Source organism: Ranitomeya variabilis, chromosome 1 (genome assembly GCF_051348905.1).
Source record: "Ranitomeya variabilis isolate aRanVar5 chromosome 1, aRanVar5.hap1, whole genome shotgun sequence".
NCBI lineage: Eukaryota > Metazoa > Chordata > Amphibia > Anura > Dendrobatidae > Ranitomeya > Ranitomeya variabilis.
In genome coordinates, this window is record NC_135232.1 from 532,354,804 (window position 1) to 532,371,883 (window position 17,080).

The 17,080-nt window shown below is 42.3% G+C and overlaps 2 protein-coding genes across 7 annotated transcripts in view; one reads left to right on the forward strand and one right to left on the reverse strand.

Annotated features, from left to right (window-relative positions):
* Nucleotides 1-17,080, reverse strand: part of LOC143796732 (uncharacterized) — a 612,535-nt gene that overhangs the window by 338,410 nt on the left and 257,045 nt on the right. The window lies entirely within an intron of this gene.
* Nucleotides 1-17,080, forward strand: part of LONP1 (lon peptidase 1, mitochondrial) — a 701,187-nt gene that overhangs the window by 209,456 nt on the left and 474,651 nt on the right. For all 6 annotated transcript variants that reach the window (XM_077254500.1, XM_077254519.1, XM_077254480.1 and 3 more), the window contains exons 4-7: nucleotides 3,264-3,480; nucleotides 3,569-3,630; nucleotides 3,754-3,883; nucleotides 4,017-4,100. In XM_077254500.1, the coding sequence (XP_077110615.1) occupies nucleotides 3,264-3,480; nucleotides 3,569-3,630; nucleotides 3,754-3,883; nucleotides 4,017-4,100 (493 nt within the window). The remainder of the gene's footprint in view (nucleotides 1-3,263; nucleotides 3,481-3,568; nucleotides 3,631-3,753; nucleotides 3,884-4,016; nucleotides 4,101-17,080) is intronic.

Here is a 17,080-nt window from a genome sequence, read left to right on the forward strand (position 1 = left end):
CCCTTTGTTGGCAATGACTGCCTGAAGTCTTGAACTCATGGAAATCACCAGACGCTGTGTTTCCTCCTTTTTGATGCTCTGCCAGGCCTTCACTGCGGTGGTTTTCAGTTGCTGTTTGTTTGTGGGCCTTTCTGTCTGAAGTTTAGTCTTTAACAAGTGAAATGCATGCTCAATTGGGTTGAGATCAGGTGACTGACTTGGCCATTCAAGAATATTCCACTTCTTTGCTTTAATAGACTCCTGGGTTGCTTTGGCTTCATGTTTTGGGTCATTGTCCATCTGTAGTATGAAACGACGACCAATCAGTTTTGCTGCATTTGGCTGGATCTGAGCACACAGTATGGCTCTGAATACCTCAGAATTCATTTGGCTGCTTCTGTCCTGTGTCACATCATCAATAAACACTAGTGACCCAGTGCCACTGGCAGCCATGCATGCCCAAGCCATCACACTGCCTCCGCCGTGTTTTACAGATGATGTGGTATGCTTTGGATCATGAGCTGTACCAAGCCTTCGCCATACTTTTCTCTTTCCATCATTCTGGTAGAGGTTGATCTTGGTTTCATCTGTCCAAAGAATGTTCTTCCTGAACTGTGCTGGCTTTTTTAGATGTTTTATAGCAAAGTCCAGTCTAGCCTTTTTATTCTTGACACTTATGATTGGCTTGCTCCGTGCAGTGAACCCTCTGTATTTACTTTCATGCAGTCTTCTCTTTATGATAGATTTGGATATTGATACGCCGACCTCCGGGAGAGTGTTGGTCACTTGGTTGGCTGTTGTGAAGGGGTTTCTCTTCACCATGGAGATTATTCTGCGATCACCCACCACTGTTGTCTTCCGTGGGCGCCCAGGTCTTTTTGCATTGATGAGATCACCAGTGCTTTCTTTCCTTCTCAGGATGTACCAAACTGTACATTTTGCCACTCCTAATATTGTAGCAATTTCTCGGATGGGTTTTTTCTCTGTTTTCACAGCTTAAGAATGGCTTGTTTCACCTTCATGGAGAGCACTTTTGACCGCATGTTTACTTCATAGGAAAACCTTCCAAATGCAAGCACCACACCTCAAATCAACTCCAGGCATTTTATCTGCTTAGTTGAGAATGACATAATGAAGGGATTGCCCACACCTGTCTATGAAATAGCCTTGGAGTCAATTGTCCAATTACTTTTGGTCCCTTTAAAAAACAGGGTGGCACAGGTTAAGGAGCTGAAACTCCTAAACTCTTCATCCAATTTTAATATGGATACCCTCAAATGAAAGCTAAAAGTCTGAACTTCAACTGCATCTGGATTGTTTTGTTTAAAATTAAATTGTGGTAATGTCTATAACCAAAATGAGAAAAATGTTCTCTGTCCAAATATATATGGACCTAACTGTATATATATATATATATATATATATATATATATATATATATATATATATATATATATATATATATATATATATATATATATACATATATTTGTGTGATACCTAAAATATGAAGGTCATGTACCATTTTTAACTGTAGCTGTTTTAAAGGGAACCTGTCACCCCCTAAATGAGGTAAGCCCACCGGCATCAGGGGCTTATCTACAGCATTCTGTAGCTGTAGATAAGTCCCTGATGCCAGTGGGCTTACCTCATCTTTGATTTTGGGGGTGACCGGTTCCCTTTAAAGATTTAATTTACAACTTGCTTAACTGAGCACAATAAGTTATTTTGACCAGGGGTGTCCAAACTTTTACATGTCACTGTAGCTGACCTATCCACAAGTTTATCAATATTGGATCAGATACCAGACATCCCCATCAATCAGCTGTGATTAGCTTTGAAGATGGCTGCTTGTAGACATTAAACAGAGGTGCACTGCACAGCTCCATCTAGTGTGTATCAGTTGGACAGCAGCATCTTGAAGAAGCTCTGCATGTAATGCAGTTCAGTACTAGGCTGATGTGCAGTGCTGCTGCTCAATGAAACCATTGCAACAGCTGATCAGTAGGAGTGTTGGCTTTCAGGACTCATCCATCCGACATTAATGACGTGATGAAAAGACAGGTTATCGATATTTTACTGTACCAAGACTTGACATTTCTGCTCATTTTGATGGGTTGATAATTGGCCACAGATTGTTTCTAAGAATCCTGATTATCGGCTGCTGTAAATGTTCTGCCTATCTCTCAACAAACAAGCATAAATGTTCCGATCATCAGGTGATGAGATTGTTTATGCCTGTGATAAAAATCCAGTGGAAACAGGGAATGTGCTACTGACAACCTGATGACTGAATTGTCTTGTGAATGATTTGTATGTGTTATTTTCTAGATTGTCGCCTGTTTAACCCCTTGGCATACTGGCACATCATATGCCGAGCCCTCATCTTTCCCGGCAGATTATGGCTGATTTAATCAGCCATCGTGTGCCTCTAACAGCTGTGAGTGTATTGGTGCTCTACTTGCTGTTATATGCTGTTGTCTATCTCTAACAGCTGCATTTAACATGCATCGGCAGGGGTGGCTTGTCATTCCATGTGAGCATGCCGTGCCCATGACATAATCACGGGGTGCCTATGGGTTGCCATGACAGCCATGAGTCTGCTGATAACCCCCGAGCCTTTTATTACAAACCTGTGAAAGCCAGTGTTAAGCTGGCGCTCATAAGTGACCGTGATCAGATGATTGCAGCTTTAAGTCCCCTAAGGTGATTAACCAATACAGTAAAAAGTGATAAAAACTTTATATGAAAAAAAACACAAGTTCTTAGTCCCATTTAAGAAAAATATATCCACATTTAGTATTGCTGTTTATAAGTCGTCTGATCTAATAAAATAAATTATTCCGATCGGTAAACTGTTATGAGAGAAAAAAATAATCAAAACATCAGAATTACTTGTTTGGTTTTTTTTGGCTGCCGCAACATTGCAGTACAGTGCGGTTACAGCCGCCGCTCCCTATACACAGGGATTTAACTGAATTCACACGGCACCAGCTACATGACTGAAATCTCAACGCTGCTGGGAGGAATAAAGTTAATTCCTTATATGGCTATATTAATGGAAAAATAAATAAGCAACAGTTATGTCTCTTGAAGAAGGGGGGGGGGGGGAAATGTAAAACTGAAAATTGTTACGCCAATTGCTTTGTCCAACATTATTCTGGCAATGATTTTAATACTTAGTCTACTGTACCATCTGAGTGATTTTAAGATGTCTAGTGTGAGATAGATAGATATTATGAGCTTATTTCACTTTTTACCTTGTTACCATTTCTTTCTTTCAGGATCCATATTATTAAGCAACTTGATGTTGAACCTGATGAGTTAAAAACTGAGGAGAAAGTTGAAGGGAAAAAAAGAAGAAACTCTGCAAGCAGGCATGCTAATGAGAAGGAAAAGAGTGAACAAGTTGTGCTTGATCCAAAAATAACCTCTGAAGTCCTCATGGTTGAAGTAGATAATGTAACACATGAAGAATTCCAGATCACTGAGGAGGTCAAAGTAAGAGTATGTGTGTTTGTAGGTAATTTTGGATTTTCTGCTTATGAATAAAAACATTATACATTTTTGATTTTTCTAACCACTTAAGGCGCTCACTGCTGAAATTGTGAAGACCATCCGGGACATCATTGCACTTAATCCTTTATACCGGTATGTGTGTGTGTTCACCTGAGAAAGCAGGGATAATAGTGGAATACGTAAGAAGATGCTTATGTTTTCTTCCACTTTCATTTTTTTAAAACTTCTAATGGGTCTTTTGTATTTTGTTTTAAGTGAGTCTGTCATGCAAATGATGCAGGCTGGACAAAGAGTGGTAGATAATCCAATTTATTTGAGTGACATGGGTGCAGCGCTGACTGGTGCCGATTCCCAGGAGCTCCAAGACGTCTTGGAAGAAACTAATGTAAGTGACATTAGTAACAGTAGGTGTCCAACCCAACAGTGTAAACATTTTATTCCCTTTAAAAAAAATAATACATTTTATTTACATACAATCATATGTTTTTTTTTTTTTTTTATTTTAAACAATTTTACAGATACCAAAGCGTCTTTACAAATCTTTGTCACTGCTAAAGAAAGAATATGAACTCAGCAAGCTGCAGCAGCGTTTGGGTCGCGAGGTAACGAAGGAGAGAAGACTGTAATTTTGAATGTGGATTCTTAGCTAATTTTAAATGATTGTTCCTACATGTATACCATTCTGTACAAAAACAAATATGCTTGTGATATGCCAGTTTTTTCATGCCATGACCTCTCTGTGTAAAATCTTATAATTGTAAGATGAAAGCTATAAGGGTTTAACTAACATTGGTTGTAACCTATAGTAATGTATACCTTGTAAAACATATTTGACTCCGATATTCGTTTTCGTGAACCAAGTCCCAAGAGAAATCAAGTATTATATATAGTGGCTAGATCTGAGCCTTACTTAATGGAGACAACCTCTCTCCATCTGTCCCGTTAAGAGAGTCTTTTTAGAAGAGTTGATTCCTTTCTGACAGGTTCAAGTTGTCCATGTATTACCAAGACTGCCATTCACATGATCATTACCATGAAATATTACATATACCAGTAGGAATGCTCTAGATATGTTGGGCTTCTTTCTCCTAGTCCCTTTTTTCTCAACTGATTTCCCAGAAGCGGCATCCTCCCCTGCCCAGGAGATGTAGTATGATCAGACCACGTCCCTGCACGGTGAGACACAGCAATTACACAGTACACAGCAGGGGCACATTTATAAGATCATCTCAGAACAGGAACATTTTTTTACACATCAAATTGTAAACCATGTTTTTATTCCAAGATCAATTAACTAAAATGTACTTTGTTTGTGGGGGAAACCCCTTAAACTCTATTTAACCATAACCACAGTTATCAGGCCAGAAAGGGCCGCAATTACTGGTAATTTTTTTTCCCTTTAGCATACGCACACACACACTTAGCATTTTTCATGTTTTGCTATCTGACAACCTACATTTTGTGTGGTTTACATAAGTTCATGTAAAGAACATGCCTATAATTGTAAACTTAAATGTGCATAACTATTCACCCCCTATAGTCAGTACTTTCTAGAGCCTCCATTTACAGTTGTAAGTCACATTGTATAAGTCTGTATGAGCTTTCCACATCTTGCCACTGGGATTTTTGCACATTCCTCAAGGCAAAGTTTCTCCAGCTTCTTCAAGTTTGCTGTTCACCAGAAGAAACAATCTATCTTGATGTCTGACCACAGATTCTCAATTGGATTACGGTCTGGGCTTTGACTAGGCCACTCCTAAACATTTACATGTTTTCCCATAAGCCACTCGAGTGTTGCTTTAGCAGTATGCTCTGGGTCATCGTCTTCTTGGAAGATGAACGTCCGTCCCAGTCACAAATCACTGACAAACTGAAACAGGTTGTCTTCAAGAATATCCCTGTATTTCGCACCATCCATCTTCCTCTACTCGGACCATTTTCCCTGGCCTTGCTGCCGAAAAACATAATGTTCTTGGGGTGTTAAGCTGTGTTGATTTGGCGCCAGACATAGCATTTATTTTGGTCGCCAAATAATTCTATTTTGGTCTCCTCTGACCATAGTACTTTCGTCCATACATTTGGGGAGTCTCCGACGTGTCTTTTGGTAAACTCAAAACATGGTGCCTCTTGCTTAATGGTGTTGCAGCCTCTGTGGCCTTTAAGAAAAAGTCTGTATATGTGGCGTTCTAATGTGGTGTATGGCTGAAGGTTGTACTCCTGACAGGGTATGATGTATCTTACCGTGGCCAAGCTTTCTGTCAGGAGAAGCGTCTTTCCTTCTCAAGTTACGCACACACACAGGAAACTCCACCATACAATGTTTGCACAGTAACTGCCTCTAGGTAGAAGATGATGATGGAGGTAGTAGTTGGTGCATTTGAGCCCCAGTCATGAAGCAGCCGTAAGAATTTAACCCCTTCACCCCCAAGGGTGGTTTGCATGTTAATGACCAGGCCAATTTTTACAATTCTGACCACTGTCCCTTTATGAGGTTATAACTCTGGAACGCTTCAACGGATCTTGGCGATTCTGACATTTTCTCGTGACATATTGTACTTCATGTTAGTGGTAAAATTTATTCGATATAACTTGCGTTTATTTGACAAAAATACTGAAATTTGGCAAAAATTTTGAAAATTTCGCAATTTTCCAACTTTGAATTTTTATGCCCTTAAATCACAGAAATATGTCACGCAAAATACTTAATAAGTAACATTTCCCACATGTTTACTTTACATCAGCACAATTTTGGAACCAAATTTTTTTTTTTGTTAGGGAGTTATAAGGGTTAAAAGTTGACCAGCAATTTCTCATTTTTACAACACCATTTTTTTTTAGGGACCACATCTCATTTGAAGTCATTTTGAGGGGTCTATATGATAGAAAATACCCAAGTGTGACACCATTCTAAAAACTGCACCCCTCAAGGTGCTCGAAACCACATTCAAGAAGTTTATTAACCCTTCAGGTGTTTCACAGGAATTTTTGGAATGTTTAAATAAAAATGAACATTTAACTTTTTTTCACACACAATTTATTTCAGCTCCAATTTGTTTTATTTTACCAAGGGTAACAGGAGAAAATGGACCACCAAAGTTGTTGTACAATTTGTCCTGAGTACGCTGATACCCCATATGTGGGGGTAAACCACTGTTTGGGCGCATGGCAGAGCTCGGAAGGAAAGGAGCACCATTTGACTTTTCAATGCAAAATTGACTGGAAGTGAGATGGGACGCCATGTTGCGTTTGGAGAGCCCCTGATGTGCCTAAACATTGAAACCCCCCACAAGTGATATCATTTTGGAAAGTAGACCCACTAAGGAACTTATCTAATGTGTCGTGAGCACTTTGACCCACCAAGTGCTTCACAGAAGTTTATAATGCAGAGCCGTAAAAATAAAAAATCATATTTTTTCACAAAAATGATTTTTTCGCCCCCAATTTTTTATTTTTCCAAGGGTAAGAGAAAAAATTAGACCACAAAAGTTGTTGTGCAATTTGTCCTGAGTACGACGATACCCCATATGTGGGGGTAAACCACTGTTTGGGCGCATAGCAGAGCTCAGAAGTGAAGGAGCGCCATTTTACTTTTCAATGGAAGATTGACTGGAATTAAGATGGGACGTCATGTTGCGTTTGGAGAGCCCCTGATGTGCCTAAACATTAAAACCCCCCACAAATGACACCATTTTGGAAAGTAGACCCCCTAAGGAACTTATCTAGATGTGTTTTGAGAGCTTTGAACCCCCAAGTGTTTCACTACAGTTTATAACGCAGAGCCGTGAAAATAAAAATTATTTTTTTTTTTTCACAAAAATGATTCTTTAGCCCCCAGTTTAATAATTTCACAAGGGTAACAGGATAAATTGGACCCCAAAAGTTGTTATCCAATTTGTCCTGAGTACTCTGATACCCCATATGTGGGGGTAAACCACTGTTTGGGCGCATGGCAGAGCTCGGAAGGAAAGGAGCGCCATTTGACTTTTCAATGCAAAATTGACTGGAAGTGAGATGGGACGCCATGTTGCGTTTGGAGAGCCCCTGATGTGCCTAAACATTGAAACCCCCCACAAGTGATATCATTTTGGAAAGTAGACCCACTAAGGAACTTATCTAATGTGTCGTGAGCACTTTGACCCACCAAGTGCTTCACAGAAGTTTATAATGCAGAGCCGTAAAAATAAAAAATCATATTTTTTCACAAAAATGATTTTTTCGCCCCCAATTTTTTATTTTTCCAAGGGTAAGAGAAAAAATTAGACCACAAAAGTTGTTGTGCAATTTGTCCTGAGTACGACGATACCCCATATGTGGGGGTAAACCACTGTTTGGGCGCATAGCAGAGCTCAGAAGTGAAGGAGCGCCATTTTACTTTTCAATGGAAGATTGACTGGAATTAAGATGGGACGTCATGTTGCGTTTGGAGAGCCCCTGATGTGCCTAAACATTAAAACCCCCCCACAAATGACACCATTTTGGAAAGTAGACCCCCTAAGGAACTTATCTAGATGTGTTTTGAGAGCTTTGAACCCCCAAGTGTTTCACTACAGTTTATAACGCAGAGCCGTGAAAATAAAAATTATTTTTTTTTTTCACAAAAATGATTCTTTAGCCCCCAGTTTAATAATTTCACAAGGGTAACAGGATAAATTGGACCCCAAAAGTTGTTATCCAATTTGTCCTGAGTACTCTGATGCCCCATATGTGGGGGGGAACCACTGTTTGGGCGCATGGCAGAGCTCGGAAGGGAAGGAGCGCCATTTGGAATACAGACTTAGATGGATTGGTCTGCAGGCGTCACGTTGCATTTGCAAAGCCCCTGATGTACCCAAACCCCCACAAGTGACCCCATATTGGAAACTAGACCTCCCAAGGAACTTATCTAGATGTGTTATGAGAACTTTGAACCCCCAAGTGTTTCACTACAGTTTACAACGCAGAGCCGTGAAAATAAAAAATCTTTTTATTTTCCTACAAAAATTATTTTTAACCCCCCAAATTTTTATTTTCCCAAAAATAACAAGAGAACTTGGATTCCAAAAGTTGTTGTCCAATTTGTCCCGAGTACGATGATACCCCATATGTTGGGGTAAACCCCTGTTTGGGCACACGGGAGGGCTTGGAAGAGAAGGAGCACTGTTTTACTTTTTCAACGCAGAATTGGCTGGAATTGAGATCGGACGCCATGTTGCGCTTGGAGAGCCCCTGATGTGCCTGAACAGTGGAAACTCCCCAATTCTACCTGAAATCCTAATCCAACAACACCCCTAACCCTTATCCCAACGGTAACCCTAACCACACCCCTAACCCTGACACACCCCTAATTCTAATCCCAACCCTAATCCCAACCGTAAATGTAATCCAAACCCTAACTTTAGCCCCAACCCTAACCCTAACTTTATCCCCAACCCCAACCCTAACCCTAACTTTAGCCCCAACCCTAACCTTAACCCTAGCCCTAACCCTAGCCCCATCCCTAACCCTAGCCCTAACCCTAGCCCTAATGGGAAAGTGGAAATAAATACATTTTTTAAATTTTATTATTTTTCCCTAACTAAGGGGGTGATGAAGGGGGTTTGTTTTACTTTTATAGCGTTTTTTATATCGGATTTTTATGATTGGCAGCTGTCACACACTAAAAGTCGCTTTTTTATAGCAAAAAAGTTTTTGCATCTCCACATTTTGAGACCTATAATTTTTCCATATTTTGGTCCACAGAATCATGTGAGGTCTTGTTTTTTGCGGGACGAGTTGACGTTTTTATTGGTAACATTTTCTTTTGGGGGAGGCGTTTATACTGTTCCACGTTTGGTAAAATTGCTAAAGCAGTTTTTGTTCATCTGGTCAGTACTATTACAGCGATATCTCATTTATATCATTTTTTATGTTTTGGCGCTTTTATACGCTAAAAGCTATTTTATAGAAAAAAAAAATATTTTGGCATCGCTTTATTCTGAGGACTATAACTTTTTTATTTTTTTGCTTATGATGCTGTGTGGGGGCTCGTTTTTTGCGGGACAAGATGACGTTTTCAGCGGTACCATGGTTATTTATATCCGTCTTTTTGATCGTGTGTTATTCCACTTTTTGTTTGGCGGTATGATAATAAAGCGTTGTTTTTTGGCTCGTTTTTTTTTTCTTTTTCCTTACGGTGTTCACTGAAGGGGTTAACTAGTGGGACAGTTTTATAGGTTGGGTCGTTACGGACGCGGCGATACTAGATATGTGTACTTTTATTGTTTTGTTTTTTTTGTTTTTTTTCTAGATAAAGAAATGTATTTATGGGAATAATTTTTTTTTCTTTATTTAGGAATTTTTTTTTTTTTTTTTTAACACTTGGAAATTTTTTTTTTTTACTTTGTCCCAGGGGGGACATCACAGATCGCCGATCTTACAGTTTGCATAGCACTCTGTGAGATCGGCGATCTCACTCATCGGCTTACAGAGCTGCAGCTGCTGCCTGCTCCTGACCCGGAAGTACTCCCTGCAGGACCCGGATGCAGCCCCGTGGCCATTTTGGATCCGGGGCCTGCAGGGAGGAGACGCTCGGTACAAGGTGAGTACATTCCCTTGTACCGATCGTCTCAGGGAAGCCCGCAGGGAGCCCCCTCCCTGCGCGATGCTTCCCTGTACCGCCGGCACACTGCGATCATGTTTGATCGCGGTGTGACGGGGGTTAATGTGCCGGGGGCGCTCCGTGACAGCTCCTGGCACATAGTGCCGGATGTCAGCTGCGATAGGCAGCTGACACCTGGCCGCGATCGGCCGTGCTCCACCCGTGAGCGCGGCCGATCGCTATGACGTACTATCCCATCGGTGGTCATACGGGCCCACCCCACCTCGACGGGATAGTACGTCAGATGTCAGAAAGGGGTGAAAACAGAAGTCTTTTTACTGAAGGTAGTGGGGCAAATTATTATTTACAAACAGTAGGAAAGTAATGTACAGGATTACACTCACTGTTGATGATTGTACCTGCAGACAGGCATATCTTAGTAACCTCTGGTTTTATTAAGTCTGAATATTTCTTCTTCAGCACCGTGCTCTGTTTCTGCCCTGAGTGAATTTTTCCTCCTAGTGGTGCAATGATAGTGTTCCTCATATGAAGACTATTAACTCCCCTTATCGTGTCTGTCCTCTTTTTAAGCAAAGCAGGCAGGGAGAATGTAAGTAAGGCTGGTTTTACATTTGTGGTTGTGTCTGCAGCGTTTATGCCGCATACTTCTGCATGCATCGTGCTTTCCTATCTTTAACATTGGTGATGCAGGTACATGAGATTGGATGCTTTTTGCTGCATTTGACGACTCATGCGTCGTTTCGTTGTCTGCGGCTTGGCGCGGTAAACGCAACATGTTGCAATTTTCCACGCGTCAAATTGATGCGGTTGTTTGCAGAAGGAATGCGTTGAAACAATGCATTTCAGTCTATGAGAACACATGCGTTCGCAAGCACATGTGTTTGTTTGCGTTTGTGAAAGCATGTGTTTTTCCAGAGTAAACCTGTCTAGACACTAATTAGCCACCCCCCACACACAGACAGATAAAACGAGGGAGTGGGCATTTGCAGTCCACAACTCTGCAGACTAGGAACAAGAAAAGAAGAAGCTCTGAACTGTGAAGAATCTCCACTTTGGACAATGTGAGTATAAAAGCCAATGTCTGTCTTTTCTTTTTTCTCTCTTTGTATGTAGTAATAATTATTGTCTCTTTTTTTTCTTGCAGCATTCATCAGAATGTCGTCTTCTTCTTCAGAGGAGCGTCCTGGCCCTGAACATGGTGGACAGGAAAGTGAAGTGAGTACTCACCTCTTCAGATTGGTAAGTATTCTCTGTCACATCTACACATGTGACATTTTTTTTTTTTTTTCAGACCAGATCTTCAACTGCTGCAGAGACCGAGCAGAAGCAGCATGGACAAGCTCGTGTGGCAAGGCGGCGTGTAAGTATACCAGACTGATTGCACTCTGCTTATTGTATCCTGACTGTATTATTCTTGCCTGTTCATTTCTTCACTTTGCTTATTTCTTTACCTTTTTCTTCTTGACTCCTTTTTTTTTTTTCTTGACTGTAATTATTCTTGCTTGTTTTCGGTCTCTGTTGTTTTCTTTCTTTTCCTTTTATTAATCTCTCCAACATTAACGTCTTTCTTTCTTTTCTAGATTCCAGAACGGGATGAAGACCTCATTGACAATGACATCCTCATATCCCTGGTCTATGAGCGAGTCCCGTTGTGGGACACCCGGTTTCTGCAGCACTCTGACAACGTGACAATCCGGCGACTATGGAATGGATCGGACGACGTCCCGGCTTGTGTCCGCAAGGCATTTTGTAAGTATTGCAATGCGGTGTGATGCAGCAGTGACCTTGGCCGGGATCACACAACTGTGTGTGATGCGAGAAACTCCTGAGAGTTTCTCTCATCACACACAGTTGTGTGATCCCGGCCAAAAGTGCATTGTGTAACCAGTTTTTTTTTTGTTTTTTTTAAGCAGTGCTCAAAGTCAGAACACGTTGGCGTTCGATGAAGGATCGCTTCAACAATGACCTTCGTCAAGAGAGCCGGGTTCCCAGTGGTTCTGGAGCAAGGATCAGAAAATATAAACATCACCACATGCTGGCATTTTTGAGTCCGGTCCTTGCCCAGAGAACGTAAGTATTTTTGTGGTGTATTGGATTGTGTTGTATTGCCTAATCTGTATTTTTCTATTCCACAGGAGTTGGCACTTTTACTATTGTAAATGTTTGATACTAATGTTTTTCTTTTCTTTTCACAGCACCTGGAGCAGCACCCTTGAGCCTGGTTCTGGAGCTGTCCTTTATCATACAGCCATGGACCTGTCCCAGCCATCCACCAGCACAGCAGCAAGTGGGCCTGCAACACAGACTGGAGACCAGGAAGCTGGTCCATCAGGTGTTCCCTTGTCCCAGTCCTCTGCCTCTTCTTTTTTTTTTGGGGGTTCTTCCCGCCAGCGGCAGAGGGCCTCTGACAGGTCACTCATGCCCGAGGTTTTGCACTTGATCTCGATCTTTCATGATGGATTCAAGGCGATGGGAGACAGACTGGATAGTGGCTTCAACCTTATGAAGACACTTATCCAGGATAAGTGGCTTCAACCTTATGAAGACACTTATCCAGGATGTCACCTGAAGCCTTGACCAAGTGAAAGCTGACCTCCAGAGGCCAGCACATAATTTTTTCAATCAAATTGAACAGGGCGTGTCGGAACACTTTACTCCTGATCTCCATCTGAATGTCATGCAGGCCTGCAATGCTACTTACATGCAGGCTATGCAGCAGACTCGGTATTTTCAGCAACCAGTGGTGGCATTTCCACCTGTGCCAACACTGGCACGCTTGACCTCAATGCTGAGTTCTGCTGCATACCTCTACACGGCCACCACCATTCCAAGCCCTGCCGGACACCACTACAGCTCCACCACCATGCCGAGTGCTGTTGGACAGGTCACCGCCACCATCATGCCAAGTGCTGCTCTTGCTTGGACATCCTCCACTGCCACCAGCATGCATCAGCAGCACCCGGACCCTGGCATGGCCTTACCACCACCATCAGCACCTGGACCTTGACAGGCCTGCCACCATCACCAGGTCCCAGCTGCAGCAGCAGCACCTGGACCCTGGCATGCCCTTTACGACCAGCATGCAGCATCACCCAGACCATGACAGGCTGGCCACCATCGCAAGGTCGCAGCAACACCCGGACCCTGGCATACCCTTCACCACCTGTATGCAGCAGCACCTGGTCCATGACAGGCTGGCCACCATCACCGGGCCACAGGAAAACACCACACCAAGGCTCCCCAGACAGCAGCGCAGATCCTGACAATGTTAAAAAAACAAACAAAAAAAAACGCAGACTATCGCACTCCCTCCCCCCTCACCTCCCAATGTGTCTGTGATGTCAGGTTGGTCTCACCCTTCTAGTGTGTCTCTCCCGTCCCATGCCTCCAGTACCATCCCTGAACTCCCTGACCCCACTAGTTTAATCGCCCTTTCTCCTGCAACCCCTGCGTCGTCTTTAGCCAGCCAGGCGTCACAGCTCAACACCCCCAAGTGTCATCACTTACAGTATATATTATTTAATTTAATATTTTTTTGCCCCAAATACTGTTTGGTTCTTTGTGTATTTCGCTGCCGGCAACACACACCGTGCACCGACTACACACACTGCGCTTTACACTTTGTGTTTTGCCACCTCATAGCTCCAAGATAAGTAGAACACTGCATCTTTGCTTCTTGTGTTTGGTATGGAGCTATGAGTTGTCAAAAACTAATATGACTTGTATTTTCTCCAGAATCTCTTCAGTCTGCTTAATCTATGTGACGCAGACTGAAGAGACAATGGAGGTAATACAAGGCATAGCTATACTCACCTGACCAGCTGCCAGAAATGGTTAATTCAGGATGCACAAAACCCAGCATCCTGAACTCACTATTTCTGAAAAATGGCATGGTGAGTATAGATATACCTTGTATTACCTCTATTTTCTCTTCAGTCTACGTAATCTATTTCACACAAACTGCAGAGACGATAGAGGTCATAAAAGGCATATCTCTACTCACCTCGACAGGTGTCAGAAATAGTGAATTCATGATGCTGGGTTTTGTGCATCATGAACTCACTATTTCTGACACATGACCTGGTGAGTATAGATCTGCTTTGTATTATACCTCCATCTTCTCCTCAGTCTGCGTCCAATAGATACTGCAGAAGAGACGCAGGAGGAAATGACGTCAACTACCATACCACTGACGACATAAGTGGCTTTGAGATGAAAGACATAGGAGACTTGGTACAGGTATCAAAACACGTTGTTTATTAACAACAAACATTGGGAACATTTTAAACATGACTGGTACAGACCCAAACCCAACAGAACATTTTACACAATATCATCTTGCCATGCCACACGTCCGATGTCAGAAACAAAGTAGGCAGTAAAATTGGTTCCTCATGTGGGCAACTTCAACTGTTGACCGCAGAGGGTGATGCTGGTAATCTGGCAATGGGTTTGCAACTGGTTCATCCAGTTAAATGTTGGGTCGTTCCTTAGCCACTATGTAATTGTGGAGAACCACACAGGCTTTGACAACCTCATCGACAAGAATCCCAAAGGTACACTCAACAGTTCTTCGGGGCCCTGGTCAGTCTGTAGTTAAAAATCCTTTTAGTGTGGTTCAAGTCCCGACTGGAATATGGCTTTAGTAGGTTTTCACACATCTGAAAGGCCTCATCCCCAATCATAACAAATGGCATCGGTGGGCCTTGAGCATTGGGGAGAGGTCGTGGCAGGGGTAAATTATTTTTTTTTTCCATACAATCGTTGGCCCATGTCAGAGTTCTTAAAAGTCGGGGAGTCATTGCCACGGCCAAAAGCTCCAATGTCTATGGCGATAAAGTGATAGTCCGCCTCTGCTATTGCCATGAGCACTACAGAAAAATATTTCTTGTAGTTAAAGTACTCCAATCCTGATCTGGCGGGCTTGGTAATCCTAAGTGCTTTCCATCCACTGCTCCCAAACAGTTGGGGAAATTACACGCTCGCCAGAATTTGTCGGCAATTTCCAGCCACATTTCCACGGTGGGTAGGGAGGATAAATTCATCCCAGAGAACGTTCCACAAAGCCCAGCAGGTGTCCGCAACAGTTCCAGACAGGGTGGAAATTCCTAGCCGGTATTGAAAATGGAGCGATGATAGGGTCTCTCCGGTAGCCAGGAATCTGCCAAACAGAGAAAGAAAAAAAATTAAGAAGCTAAACAGATAAAGAAGAAAGAAATTAATACAAGTCAGAACAATTACAATTATGACAGGTGTTTGTTTTTAATTATTACGTACCTTAATGTGACCAGGAGACGTTCCTCTGCCGGAATCGCTCTACGGAGCTGCGTGTCCTGTCTCCAGATGGCTCCTTGGACACGACCAAGCAAATCCCGAAAGGTCTCTTGAGACATACTGGTATATTCCAGAAATTTCTCCTGGTTGGCATTGAGCTCGCTGTATAGGGTGTGGTAGGCTCCATAGATCTCCCGGACTTAAATAATGGGGTGTCTCCAATAACACCGACGCCGTGTTCTTCTCTGTCTTTCTCTATTTCTTTGTTGCTCACAAGCAAACGCTTAGGCAAGAAACAGCTTTATACCTAAATCCAGGTTGAAAATAAAAGCTCTCCATGCGAAGATCTATCGTGACACAGACTACAGGAGAAAAATCTGAAGATTTCAGCTGTCCAAGAATCTATATAAAGATATCCCATAACACACGCCCACTGTTGTCCCATTGGCGATGTCTGTTTATCTACATTTTTCTCCTGTAAAATTTTCCACCATGCGCACAAGAAACGCAAACGCATGAAAAACGCATGAAAAAGCATGCAAACGCTGCGTGTTTTTGACTGCATGCGTAAGCTAATGCGTCTAAAAACTGCTTCATTTGCATGCGGTTTATCGTGCGTTTCAGGTTGCGGAAGATACGCTGCAGATTCAACCGCAAATGTGAAACTAGCCTAATTCCTTCACCTACAAAATGGCTGCTTCTCAAGATGTTCGATCACCAACTGCCACTTCAAATTAAAACTTTCTCACAGGATTTGGCTCCTCCCCTTCTATGTGACTGTAGAGCTGCAGTCATTGGCCGACTGCCCTGAGACGTCTTTCCAGAACGACCTTATTAAAACAGAGCTGGGTCACCTGATCAAGCCTGTGAGGAGATTAACCCTTTTTTGCTGCCTGTCAGCTGGTCTCACAATGTATTTAAAGTGCACAGTCCACATAAATTCACAGCATTTATATGAACCACACTATATATCTGGTATCCCACAGAAATGGCCACTTTGTGAGATACCACATGTCTCCCCTCTTCAAGTGTCATCCCTGACACATCTGTAAAACAAAATGAAACAGCATACAGGTGTGCATATTCAATTCATACAGTTGCTTAAAATATTCTTGGTTTTCTGAATACCTGTGAAGAAACCTAAAGTTATGCGACATCAGACTGCAAAGATAAAGCAACATGTAAAGGTAGTAAGAGGCCTTTTTTTTTTTTTTGCCCTGAAGTAGGTCCTTGCAGGAACAACCCCCACTAAGTGAGGAGTGGAATAACAGCTAACCCGTTTTACCTTCTTTGCTTCGTCCCCAGGTGCAGTCGGGGCACACAGACCATAAATAAACTTTCTGAACCAGCTGTTTTTGGGAGGGCTAAGAAACAGTAATACGGCTCTCATAAGCAATGGAGTCTCTCTTATTATGTAAATAATAATAATTCTTATTTTTATATAGTGCTAACATATTCTGCAGCGCTTTACAGTTTTGCACACATTATTACTGTCACCGATGGGGCTCACAATCTAAATTCCCTATCAGTATGTCTTTGGAATGTGGGAGGAAACCGGAGTGCCCAGAGGAAACCCACACAAAGAACATACAAACTTCTGGCAGATGTTGTACAATGTGGGATTAGAACCCAGGACTTCAGCGCTGCAAGGCTGCAGTGCTATCCACTGAGCCACCGCACTGCCCTGTAGTGCAAATCTTTCTCTATCGGAGCCACACATGCAAAGTCTCT